Raw genomic sequence first — 12,142 nt, 5'->3', positions numbered from 1 at the left:
ACGGCCGGTGTGAAAAACGTGCTTTTTTTCAGCCTTAGAAAGCTGAAAAAGCAGAGGTATTTCCTTCAGACATTAATAGATGCCATAGCCCTTATCGATGTCTGCATGAAAAACCTCTGCTTTTGATTAACGCTATGTTGATACAGTAAGCGTTAATCATTCCAACGCGATCTTAATTTGAATCACATAAACATAACATAATAGTCTTTAAAATGTCTACATTCACTACAGAACTCGGATGAAAGTTAAACTGAAACTCGGTAACTCAAATAAGATATGGTTTAGTAATTGATCTCTGTAGATTAAATAAATACAGTGATTTTCATTAAACTGTAAGCCCTCACACTGCAAAAAAAAAGAAAATCATATATGGAAATATTATCTGTGGCAGCTCTTTGATCCCCGGCCACTTCCACAACACACACTGTTTCAAAGCAGCTTACAGTAGGTTCTGTTACCTCTATAATGGCTTAATTCTTTACACTGAGCAGATTTACTGGGCAATACTGTGATAACAATGCTAAACAATTCACTGTTTGAGATCTAGCTATGTAATCTCCCCTTTAAAAAAAATAGGCATGGTTTTGCTACTCTAACCAAAGTGTTTTAGCAGTTAGCCTCAGTACCACTGTAAGGAGACTGAATAATGAATATTTGCAGCCTCTCAGACAAACCACAGAGCGTTTTTTTTTTTTTTTAATTATTTAAAGAGATTTAGATATTAGTCCGTTTTATTCTAAGAGTATGTAAGATGGTTTTAAAAAAAATATTAATAGTAAACCGTCTGCTTTTTTCTGTGGTGATTTGCGTGTGTTTACACTGCGCGCTCCTGAGTGTGACCTAAAACATGGCGGAATTCAGCGCGGCGTGACGTAGATTCCCAGACTGTGTGCCTTTTACCCCATGCTGGTGAACCTTTTGTGTGGGGTAAAAGGCTCCCCTTGCCACCTCATACATTTATAAGATTTTTAAACAAAATAAACGACTTGTGTGATTTATTTTTACACAAAATCTGTTGCTCCATTAATGTTCAATATATATTTTTTCTGCAATTATACATTTTAGGCACAGTGAATAGCACGTTATTCCTTAAGGTGTGCCTTTAGCTCGTTGTACCCTACTTCATATTTATTGTATGTTATTTTTACACTTTTAATGTGAAGTTTTGTAAGGGCAAGATATTCCTGCAGTACTATGGAGCAAATTTTGTGCCAATATTCATGAAACAAATCCAGTGTTTTACAAATAAACACAATCTGCTTTGCTCGACTCTCAAACAAACGCAAAAGGATTTGCAAATACAAAACTCTATTTGAGAGAAAATGCAGACGTATGGACAAATATATGTATTGTGTGTTACAACTGTGAGACTCATTTGCGTTTGGTGTTTCAGTCTCCTGAGACCTGAAACACCTCTTTACCTTTTCATACCAATATGAGTGGCGAACAGGTGAGTTTCTGTCTTACTGTCTCTATAATTAACCATTTAGATGTTTTCACAAAGCAACCCAACTACAATGTCAGTGAAATTCACAACAAGTGCTGTAAAGTTGTTAACATGATTGATTAGTTCAAAAATCAGGAGTGACATGGCTAAACATTTAACTAGGCAGGCTTTCCCTATAAAAACTGATACATTCTCTGTACCTCTTATCCATACGTCTGCATTTTCTCTCAAATAGAGTTTTGTATTTGCAAATCACTTTGTGTTTGCTTGAGAGTAGAAGATTGTGTTTATTTGTAAAACACTGGATTTGTTTGATCAATATTGGCATAAAATTCGCTCCATATCAAACGAGCCTTTATAAAACAAGGCCAGAGAGGACATGAATTGGGACAGTAATTGTGTCATTTCATCTCAGAACAGTTTGGAGGTGGAAGTAATTTGGGGTCTTTTGAAAACAGTTGTATGTGACTATGTTGAATACCAAAGGTTTTTGTACATATGTGTTAATGATGGATTCGTGGACACTTGTTTGATGTTTGTTTTTAAGTGGAGTTAAAAATATTGTTTTTATTTTGAAGAGAGATATTAAAGAAAATAAGTAGACTATTTGGGTATCTTTCCTTTTAAATAATGTTACATTTTGTAGCCTACTTTGCCAATAAAATAACATGTTTCTGTTTATTTCCCTTTATTAACAGATTGGCTGATGCATAATACATCTTACCCTATTAGCTAAAAATACATTTGGCAGCTGTATCTTAAATATATTTTACTGTCAATTTATTAAATGTGGCAATTTCCTTTTCAAGCCACGAGATGGCGGCAGCTCATCAGAGCGTCCATTAAGTTGATAGGAAATTTTACAGCTGGCACATGTGGGGTTTTTCTATCCCTTATTGATATATCTCAACGAAAGTTTATTTTTATAAGTAATTTATTTATAGAATCATATCCCAGATCCACCAGTAAGGGCAAGAAAAAAAAACAGTTTGCCCTTGAGACAGCTTTCCCCGGTCTCTCTTATTTTATTTGTTTAGATTTTTTTCTGTTGAACCACAATGATGTAATTCATAAATATGATGAGCATTTTTTTCTGTATATTTAACTGATCAATAAAGTTACAATAACAATATCCCTTACATTTTAAAGCATTGGTTTTGTCTCCCTAAATGAAACGTCTTCATAGAACAAATAAAAACCAATGTCAGATCACATCATCATTTGAAAACAGTTACTATTTTAAGCCTTTTGTATAACACCAACATCCAGTGTGGCTGCAAGATGCCAGCAGTGGCAGCTGGGCAGTCCTGTGCACCAGTAATGTGGGCTGATTTCCATTCAGCCAATTAGTGTAATATTTCTTGAGCTTTAAAGAAAAAAAACTGGTGTTCTCCTGAGAGGGGTCTTTGAAATATCACAGACATCAAACATTAAACAGAAAAATTATTTGAGAATTTTTAGTCTGTTTGAACAGTATTTTTTATCAGGTCAAGGTACTAACAGGTTATAATAAGATAGTCAGTAGTATTTCACTTGCAGACTTTATTATGATTTTATGATATTATGATTTTATAATTTGTGTTTTAAATGACACTGTAAAGAAAAATGAATTGTCCAGTGAAAGAGAAATATTTATTTCAAATTAAATCAAAGACCATTATTTCTTGGTTTGGTCTCTTGGTAATCTTTTACCATGTAATGATTAAATATGAATATTGCATAAATAATATCTAGCTCATGGAAGGACATTTTGGTAACATGTACAGCATTTATGTTTACTTTAAATGTAAAAGATGGCAAGATCAGAACATCCATTTTCATAAAAAAAAACATATTCAGCCACTTTTGATGAATTGAAAAGATTCAGACATACATAATAAAATAACTATATTTGATCTTGGTTGCCTACACATGGAGTTTGCAGGGCTGGAAATATCATTAACACTGCTGTTAATCATGGTTGGCAATGTTAAGTCTGGTTCACATTAACATGAATGTCCGGCACAAATATTTGGTCCGATTTTGGACCAATGCACAAAACACCCAGAGGCTGAATAACAGTTTCAGTTTCACTCTCTGACAGTAGATGGTATTAATAAAAGCTGAAAAACACAGCTGTTCCAGTACACAAAGAGGTGCGTTTTTGGTTTCTGCCATGGCAAAGAAAATGAGTCAAACAATATATGCATGTTTTCAAACAGCCATTCACATTTTTGTATTTACTATGGTGTTTCTTAACCAACACCAAATACAAGAGTACAGAAACAAGCGAACCAAGCTGTTTACTGCCGATCAGCAAAATAATCTGAGTGCCACCAACTCTAGTTTTATGTAACAACAGTGGCTTTGGGTAACTGATAAAAAGCATGAATCTTATTGATTGACCAGGGTTTTTTTTTTTTTTACCAGTGCAATGGAAAAGAGATTAGAACACCTCTCCATAAAAAATCCATTGCATTGATAACATGAACATTTTTGTGCTGGTCACACATTACTGGTCGTTCATTCAAATTAAAATGTTTATGACAATGAATTTTCATTAAAACAACCACTGATAGCCCTGACAAACTCATCACAGCATGTTGAGTCGAAATAAATGCTGGAATGACTTTAAGCCATTTCTCTGACACACTTGAAGTCACCAACTGGTTCTTTAGGTCCTGTATTGAGTCTCAGTCTTGCATTACTTTGTGTCAAATAGATCACACCCAAACCATTGTGTTGTTCTCGGGAGGTTTCTCCTGTCAAACAAAACAATTACATTTTTAAATGTTTTGTTGAGATATGAAATCACATTCATGAAGAAGGTTTTGCATCATACCCGCTGCTGTTGTATGTAGACCACTGCATCATGAATTGTAACAAAAATATGCTGAGGATTCATGTAGTTCATCAGCCCGCTAGATGTGAGAATCTTCAGTACACTCTCTACAGGAGAGAGAAAATATTACCCTATGGAAATTGTTTGAAAGGTTTAAGTATACAGTATGTGAAAACTCACCATTGCAGTTAGCCAGGTATATCCGTACCCCTATCTTCTGGCACTCCATGCACATCTGTGGCAGAATATAAGTACCGTAAACATAAGGCATTTTTCATGTCAATGTTGATGGGTGTCTAAACAAAACCTATAAAGTTTGGCTCACCTGTATGAATAACCGAGCTCCTGCAACATCCACGAAAATGACACTGCTGCAGTCTATTAATGTAGCCTCGACTTCACCCTCAGCCATCTCTGCAGTGAACAATTAAAAAAAACAAAACATAGAAGAGTGAAACAACTGAAATAAAAGACTCTATATTGTGATTTTTGATATTACTTGAACAAGTGGGGATGCACCTGATCTGAACAAGTCATTCTTTGAAGAAAATGAACTGTCTGTAACTCCTTGTTCCTTGAAAAACAATACAGTCATCCAATCAGATGTTTTCTTTAAATATGTTATTTTGTTGTTGCTAGAACAAAATCTCCAAAATATCAAGGCAAATATCAATATAATATCATAACAAGATAATAATGCAGGCTTGATTACAAGTAAAGCCTTTCAGAGGTTATGAAAGCAAAAAGCCACTAGATTTTAAAACCACTTAAATGCAAGTCAAATAAAACCACAGCAACAGTTGACTTTAAACTTATTATTATATTAATAAACCATTCTTCCACCAAGTAATATAGTTCAATATTCTAATTGTATAATTACAAGCAACATGGCTCATTAAAGGGATAGTTCACCCAAAAATAAAAATGATGTCATCATTTACTCACCGTCACGTTGTTCCAAATGCATAAGACTTTAATCTTTGAAACATAAAGAGACGTACAGAATCTAAGACGTTTCTGTCCCTCCATTGAAAGTTTAGACTTCCAAGATCCAAAAAGTTCATAAAGGCATCATTAAATGAATCTATATGAATTGAGCAGTTTATGATTATCCAGGTAATGTGAAGGTATATGATCACTTTATATGATGAACAGATTTAATTTAGGCTTTTATTTATCTAAACAATGATAAAAACACATCCATAGGGCACATGACATAAGGCAAAGGGGAAGCTCAAAAGCCTAAATTAATTATTTTGGGATCTTCTTTGGGAAGTGTTGGTTTTCAATGGAGAGACCGAGAATATAATATCTTATTTTTTGTTTAAAACTTAACCACTTTCTTATGGTTTTGGAACATCATGAGGGTAAATGATGAACGATTTTTCATTTTTGGGTGAACTATGCCTTCAACACAGAATGTGCAGCTGTGCATTTACAATAGCGTTGAATGTGGCTTATGAACATTCAGATATAATGTAAAACATAAAATGCCAGGGGACATTTTTTGGGGTAAGTAAGCTAAAATAAACTCCTAAACTTGAGGAGCATATAAACTGATGGATTGATCATCTTACTACAGAGCTAATGGCCTCGCTCTCTCTCTTCTCAATGGCCTTCAGGGCTTTCTCTCGACTGCGTGTCCTCTCAGGGGTGAGGCCCAGAAGCTGAGCCATATCAGCCTTAAAAAAGCTACGGTTCCCATAGTAGATGGGCCCATTGTAGGTCAGGATCTTCACACCAGGGACTTCATAGCACTATGGTACAGAGAGATGAAGAGGGTATAACCACATTGGCAGTTACGCAACACAGATGTGATTAAGACAAATGCAGCAACGGTTAATCGATTTACTTTGCAAAAGCACAAGGCCCAATTCTAATCATAGTAAATTACAATATGTGTGGTAATAAGAAAAGAAACTTAATATGATGACTGTTGACTCACTTTATTATGGTTGTTGATGGATCTGTAAATCTCTGTGTTGGCAGCTCTTCCTAACACAGAGCAGTTGGCCCTGAAAACAGAAAGTTTACTATGAGTTCAGGGACATCTTTTTGTCTCAACTTTATCTCCCCTTTCCTTAAATGTGAATTTCATATCCGCCAGGAGAGGAAGGTTGTTTTGGAACACAGGGGTCTGTAAGGGATACTGGTTCGCTGTTTTTATACAGCCCCTGAGCTTTGGAACGCATAATTAAAGGATGTAGTAAACATGATTATTAAAGCAGATAAATACACAAATCTAATTAGGTAGTTTCAATCTCAATTATATTATGTACTCAATACCTCGTTTCACTGGGGCTGCTCTAGTTGGATTGATAATATCATTATCGCTATACAGCCAGGATGATACACACACTCTAATTCAGTGGTTCCCAATCTTTCTCCCAGAGGATCCCTTTTTTACATGTTATATGTTTCAAAACCCTTGTGAAATCTAAGCGTACATTTAATTAGGTTTATAAAGAAGTACCCTAAATCCATGGACAGTTTCTTTATTATTAAAATATTAAATTACACAATAATTCATGTTTAATGTGAAACCTGTGCATGCATTTCTTCAGCAAATACATTCAGGAGTAATTTTATTGCTTGCTATACAAAAATAATTTCTCGCTTCCAATATGTTGCATGGTGTTGTTTCGATCATAAATAGTTTGGAAAAACATGCTTAGAATTTTTTAACAGGTATAGAGCTAAATTCATTCTGCCTTTAGCCATAGGGGTTTAATCTATTTTTATTTATATAATTTTTCATAATCTATTATATTTTCTTTTCTAACAGAATATTTTTCACTCATTTATGTGTTTATAGCACAGATTAGAGTGAAATCAGAATAATTTCCTTTTAGTGCAGGTCATGACCCTGAAGTTAGTACACCTTGCTTTAATTTATACTAAATATCTCATGAAGCGAGTATATGAAAGCCCAAAGAGTCATAATGGAAAGTGTCATAGTATTTTTACCTCTGTGTACGACATATAACGGTCATCATTGAGAAGACCACCCCAATGGCCAGGCCCAGGTCTACATTTAGCACAACTACTGACAGCCAGGTCACAAGCCACACCATCTGTTCAAACATATGTAACAAGAATTTAAATTAATCAGCTGGACTCATTGTCATTCAGAAATTAAACATATTTAGTGCTTAACTGGGAACAAGTGGTGGTAAAACCGTACAAAATCTATTTTGCTAATTCGCCAAAGGTCTGGGAGATCCTGAAATAGCAGGAACATCTGTCTCAGGCTGGTCACATTTATACATGCAAGCACTGCCTGGATGAAGAGAAAGGAGAGAGACAGGAATGCTAAAGGTTATATTGATAATTCCTTAAAAATAGCATGAAATCCAAAATTACCCTATTTGTTTTGTTACCAAATGTCTATGACCTATAAGACAATATTTACATTGATTTTGGTGCATTTATAAGATGCATTTATCCAAAGCGTTTCTCTTAAGAAAATACTGTTTCATTCTGAAATATGTTACATTAGAAGATAAATTCATTGCATATGTGTCTTACCTTGGGTAGAAAGTAAAACAGAGGTCCTATTAGCAGAAGTACAATAAGAACAACCAGACTTGTGAACAGTCCTGCAAGCTGTTGAAGTACAGAAAAAGGATATTATTGTATTGAACTCCTACTATCTTTGACAATCTCGCACAGAAAAATGGTCAACTTACACTTCTAGCATGTACTGCGGTAAACATTCATTATATTATCTCAGCGGGACCTTTACTGAAATAACATTGCTCAGTTTTCTAACATGGAATAAGAACAGCAGAGGTGATCTCAAACAAACCAATACCTGTGTGTGACCTCCGGCACTCTCCAGTATGTTTGTGGTGGCCAGTGTAGCTGAGTTTGGGAAACATGTGAAGAGAGATGACACAGTGTTGGAGATCCCATGTGCTAGAAGCTCCTACAGCAAAAATGAAAGAACATTGTTTTTTGATGATATTTACAAATCTATTCTCAACCAGTCAAACCCAGGAACATTTTTCAGAACTTTTCAGACATAGTATACCTGATTTGGATCAATGGAGTATCCATGCTTATCAGCATAAATCATGGCTAGCGATACAGACACAGCGTAAGCAACAAGGGTGATAGCAACTGTGTCACCGGCAATTTGTGGAACCGTCTCCAATGCAGGCAGCCGTGGCTCGGGGAAGCTGAAAAGTAGTAAATATTTAGCTTTAAATTATAGTTAAACTGCAGGATGTACATGCAGTGGTGGCCAAAATTATTAGAACACTAGTATTTTCACCAGCTAAAAATGGTTTTAAGTCAGTTATTTCTATCATTTGCTGTAGAGTGTCAGTAAGAAATATAAGTTTACATTTCCAAACATTCATTTTGCCAATTATTGCAATTATCCAGTAAGATTTTTGTTTGCACAAGGAGTCTGACAACAGCTTCTTATAATATATTATTATATTATATTATTCATACTTCAATATATCAATACATTAAACTGATCAAAAGTGACAGTAAAGACTTTTACTCTGTTCCTGAATATTTTTATTTCAAATAAATGCTGTACTTTTGAATATTCTTTTTGTTAATAAATCCTGACAAAACACACTAAGGTTTCCACAAATTTATTATTAAGTGATTTATTAAATATTTTTGCATTTATATTAATCAAACCGTTTTTAACATTATTAATAATAAGAAGAAATGTTTCAAATCAAATTATTTTACTGTATTTTGATCAAATAAATTCAGCCCTTGGTAAACATAAGAGACTTTTTAAAATCTGTATATTATTAAAAATATATGTATTTTAAAAAATATATATATATATTACCCTGCTGGAATATGTCCTACTATCTGTATGTCATATTTGGAATCCAGGGAAAAGGCATATGTAATTCCTGTTGCAATTATTACCTGCAGGAGCCACAAGAGAATGGAAGATTAGTTTTCACAGTGCAGACAACAGTAGAAATAGGGTTGATGATGAAACTCTCATTATACTGGACTACTTGTCTGGTGAATGACAAATATTTGTACAAAAGTTCATTTGCTTATTTATGTCTGTAATTCACACATTACAAAAATGTTCTAGATCTTCTAAATATCTGTTGAGGAGTGCAAACTCACAGTGATGATCTCCATGGGGATGGGAGTGCGCAGACGCTCCCGAAAGTGTGAGTTGACCTCTTTAACTGGCACCAGAACAGCCAGGCAAAGCAGTGAGATCACCAGCTCAGCCAAATTAGTGTGGGGCACATTCACCATCACTGATGCCAGAGTCTGTGGGTTTAAAAGGAGCTGCAGACTCATTTGTGCCCAGGAATAGTGAGAGATACTAGTGATAATTATAGTAGTTTTAAATCATTATTCCACTAGTAACCAGAACTGAAAAAAAACAGTCTGTATTCAACCATTTCTGACCTTAAAAAGAGAGAAGGCACCAGCATATCGGGGAAGTCGTAATCCCAACATGCTTTGCAGCTGTGAGACAGTCACATGGAAGGCGGCTGCACTTGTAAACGCCTTAACAATTGGTTCTGAGAGGTAAGTGGAAAGGAAACCCAACTGGAGCCCACACATGCAGAGCTGGAACAATAAAAACAAGCAACATGCTATCATAATTCTGAGTCTAACATTTCATCAGACAACAAACTGGTTAACTAAAACACACGGATGCTATGTGTTTTAAAAACAGCAGAATTGTCTTACCATCATTATGCCTGAGAGAAATGCTACAGCTGATGCCACCCCAATCCTCTGGGCCTCAAACTCTGCGGCCTCTGGGCTACTGGAGTTCAGAGCGAGTGGGATGGGAACTAGTTGCTCCACCACTGAACCAGTCATCAAACTCAACACAGCAAAGGTACCTGCAAAAGTCAAACTCTTCAAATTATGACTGACACTGGTTAAACATGGTTGCAGATTAATAACATTGTAAATATTCAAGCACTCTTGGGAGTACTGGTCCCCAAAATGTGATAGCCTAAGTGAACGAATTCATGGAAACTTTGTGGAACCACATTTTTAAATAAAACACAGTTTTTCCAAAGTGCTATACTAAATTAAATTCTTTTACCTGTAGAAACGTGGTGACCAGTGCCGAAGAGCATATAGAGCACTACAGGGAAGAAGGACGTGTAAAGGCCATAGACAGGGGCCACTGATGTCAACAAAGCAAAGGCCATTCCTAGCAAACAAACAGTATGTTTTATCATTTATGGTGTCTTGAATATGGGTCAAATACATGATACATTTAATTCACTAAATTAAAACTACATTAAAATTTAAATTCAGTCTTATTTTTTTCTGTCACTAAAACAAATTCTTCGTATGTGTAAACACACCTGGCAATAAAGCTCATTCTGATTCTAATTCAATGTGCAGTTTCTGTTATGAATGTTATCAATATTGGAATTATTGTTGTTGTTTTGTTATTATTATTGTTGTTGTTATTATTGTTTTTCGGTCAACAATCTCAAACTGACCCCCACAAGTATAACGAACACATGGGGCGCCATATTGCTGTCATGTGACAAGAAAAGTAAAAAAAAAAAAGAAAAATTATATTTTTAACCGATTTATTATTTTGTTCAGGGCGAATCTACTCATAAGAAAACGTCGATATTTGTTCTAAAAAAATCCCTGTATATTTCATATATATATATATATATATATACACACAATAGAAAACACCTTTTTAAAATAATTATTAACTTTTGTATAATCACGTGTATTCAAGTCGCAGTTAAATTATTTAACTCCTCTAAAGTGATGGTTAAGACTTTATTTAGGCTATTTATCTATTAATTAATTTGAAAATATTACGAACGTTTATAAAAGTTCATAACATTTTCTTATTAAAAGTGTTATTATTAAAAACATAACATATTAAAACGATTTTTCTTTTTTAAAATGTGTGTATAACTTACATGATGTATAATTAATTATATAACGAATTTTGCACAAGCAACTATTTTTATAGGCTACTTTTTGAGTATATATCAAAGTAGCCAGCCATAAAAAAATCGATTTAATACGTTTCTCTCATCAAAGTCGTTCCAAAACTATGTTCACGTGAATGATCCTAACCTGATTTTATTTAAAAACTTGTTTCATATTCTCGAACCATTTCTTTCTCTTCTAGCCTATTTCATAGCGTAAATTAAAGTTTGTTTGTTTGTTTGTTTTTACCTTGGGGAATGTGTACTATTCCAACAGTCAGTCCCGCTATGATATCTCCTAAAAGCCATTTCTTGAGCTTGTATTTTGGCAGCCAGCTGCACACGGGCAGTCTCTTCTTGAGCAGGTGAAGACAGTCCACCTGAGAGCAGCTGCATCTCTGCGCCAGTCTGTCGCGGAGCCGCTCTCTCCCTCTAGACTGGTCTTCCGTACCATACGTCTGTCTGAAGCGATCCTCAGTGTATATATTTCTATACACGGCCACTGATGCGCTCATCTCGTCCTAAAGTGTTCTTCGGAGAGCAAGGTAAATAATCTTCTGAGTTAAACTGCTCCAAACAAGTGCCCAACCCCTCATTTATAGCAGGAGTCGCTGGAATTTGACATCAGGAACAATTGTATTTTCCTGTCAAGTACTGGAGCCAATTGAACACCAGTGTCTTTTTTTTATATATATAAAGTCAAACTGCAAAAAAACATCCTACTTTTATGAAACAGTCTCATAGGTATTCTTGAAAAACCTCTTCCAGGTCCTACTGCTAAAGGCTTTTACAAAACAATCAATGGCATGACCACTCTCATCTTTAACACATAGACCTGCTCTCATTCCCTCCTAATCATGGCTGTAACTCTTCAAACAGACTCTGTCTTCATGTCTATGACATGAGGAGCCATGGTGTATAGAAAGTGTACAATGTATTGCTCTG

General features: G+C 35.0%; 1 protein-coding gene across 1 annotated transcript; it reads right to left on the bottom strand.

Annotated features, from left to right (window-relative positions):
• Positions 1–2,896: 2,896 nt before the first annotated feature.
• LOC306860549 (solute carrier family 26 member 10-like) lies at positions 2,897–11,898 on the bottom strand. Its single transcript, XM_079402291.1, has 18 exons — positions 11,448–11,898; positions 10,333–10,443; positions 9,966–10,123; positions 9,678–9,842; positions 9,384–9,536; positions 9,088–9,170; positions 8,302–8,449; positions 8,083–8,196; positions 7,797–7,874; positions 7,453–7,548; positions 7,236–7,342; positions 6,214–6,283; positions 5,846–6,025; positions 4,788–4,842; positions 4,594–4,682; positions 4,449–4,503; positions 4,269–4,375; positions 2,897–4,188 (listed from the first exon to the last, which is right to left on the bottom strand). Exons 1-18 carry the CDS (start codon positions 11,710–11,712, stop codon positions 4,150–4,152), a joined length of 2,073 nt encoding a protein of 690 aa, XP_079258417.1. The 5' UTR covers positions 11,713–11,898; the 3' UTR covers positions 2,897–4,149.
• Positions 11,899–12,142: the final 244 nt, after the last annotated feature.

Source organism: Barbus barbus (assembly GCF_936440315.1).
Source record: "Barbus barbus genome assembly, chromosome: 41".
Classification (NCBI taxonomy): domain Eukaryota; kingdom Metazoa; phylum Chordata; class Actinopteri; order Cypriniformes; family Cyprinidae; genus Barbus; species Barbus barbus.
Note: the sequence above shows the minus strand (reverse complement) of the source record. Positions and strands in the feature narration are given on the sequence as shown.

Coding starts and splice junctions, on each gene's coding strand:
- LOC306860549 (XM_079402291.1), bottom strand. CDS start 11,712: ATGAGCGCATCAGTGGCCGTGTATAGAAATATATACACTGAGGATCGC. Junction 9,843..9,965: donor TTCTCTCAGGCATAATGATG/GTAAGACAATTC, acceptor TTATTGTTCCAG/CTCTGCATGTGTGGGCTCCA. Junction 7,343..7,452: donor GAATTAGCAAAATAGATTTT/GTACGGTTTTAC, acceptor ATGTTTGAACAG/ATGGTGTGGCTTGTGACCTG.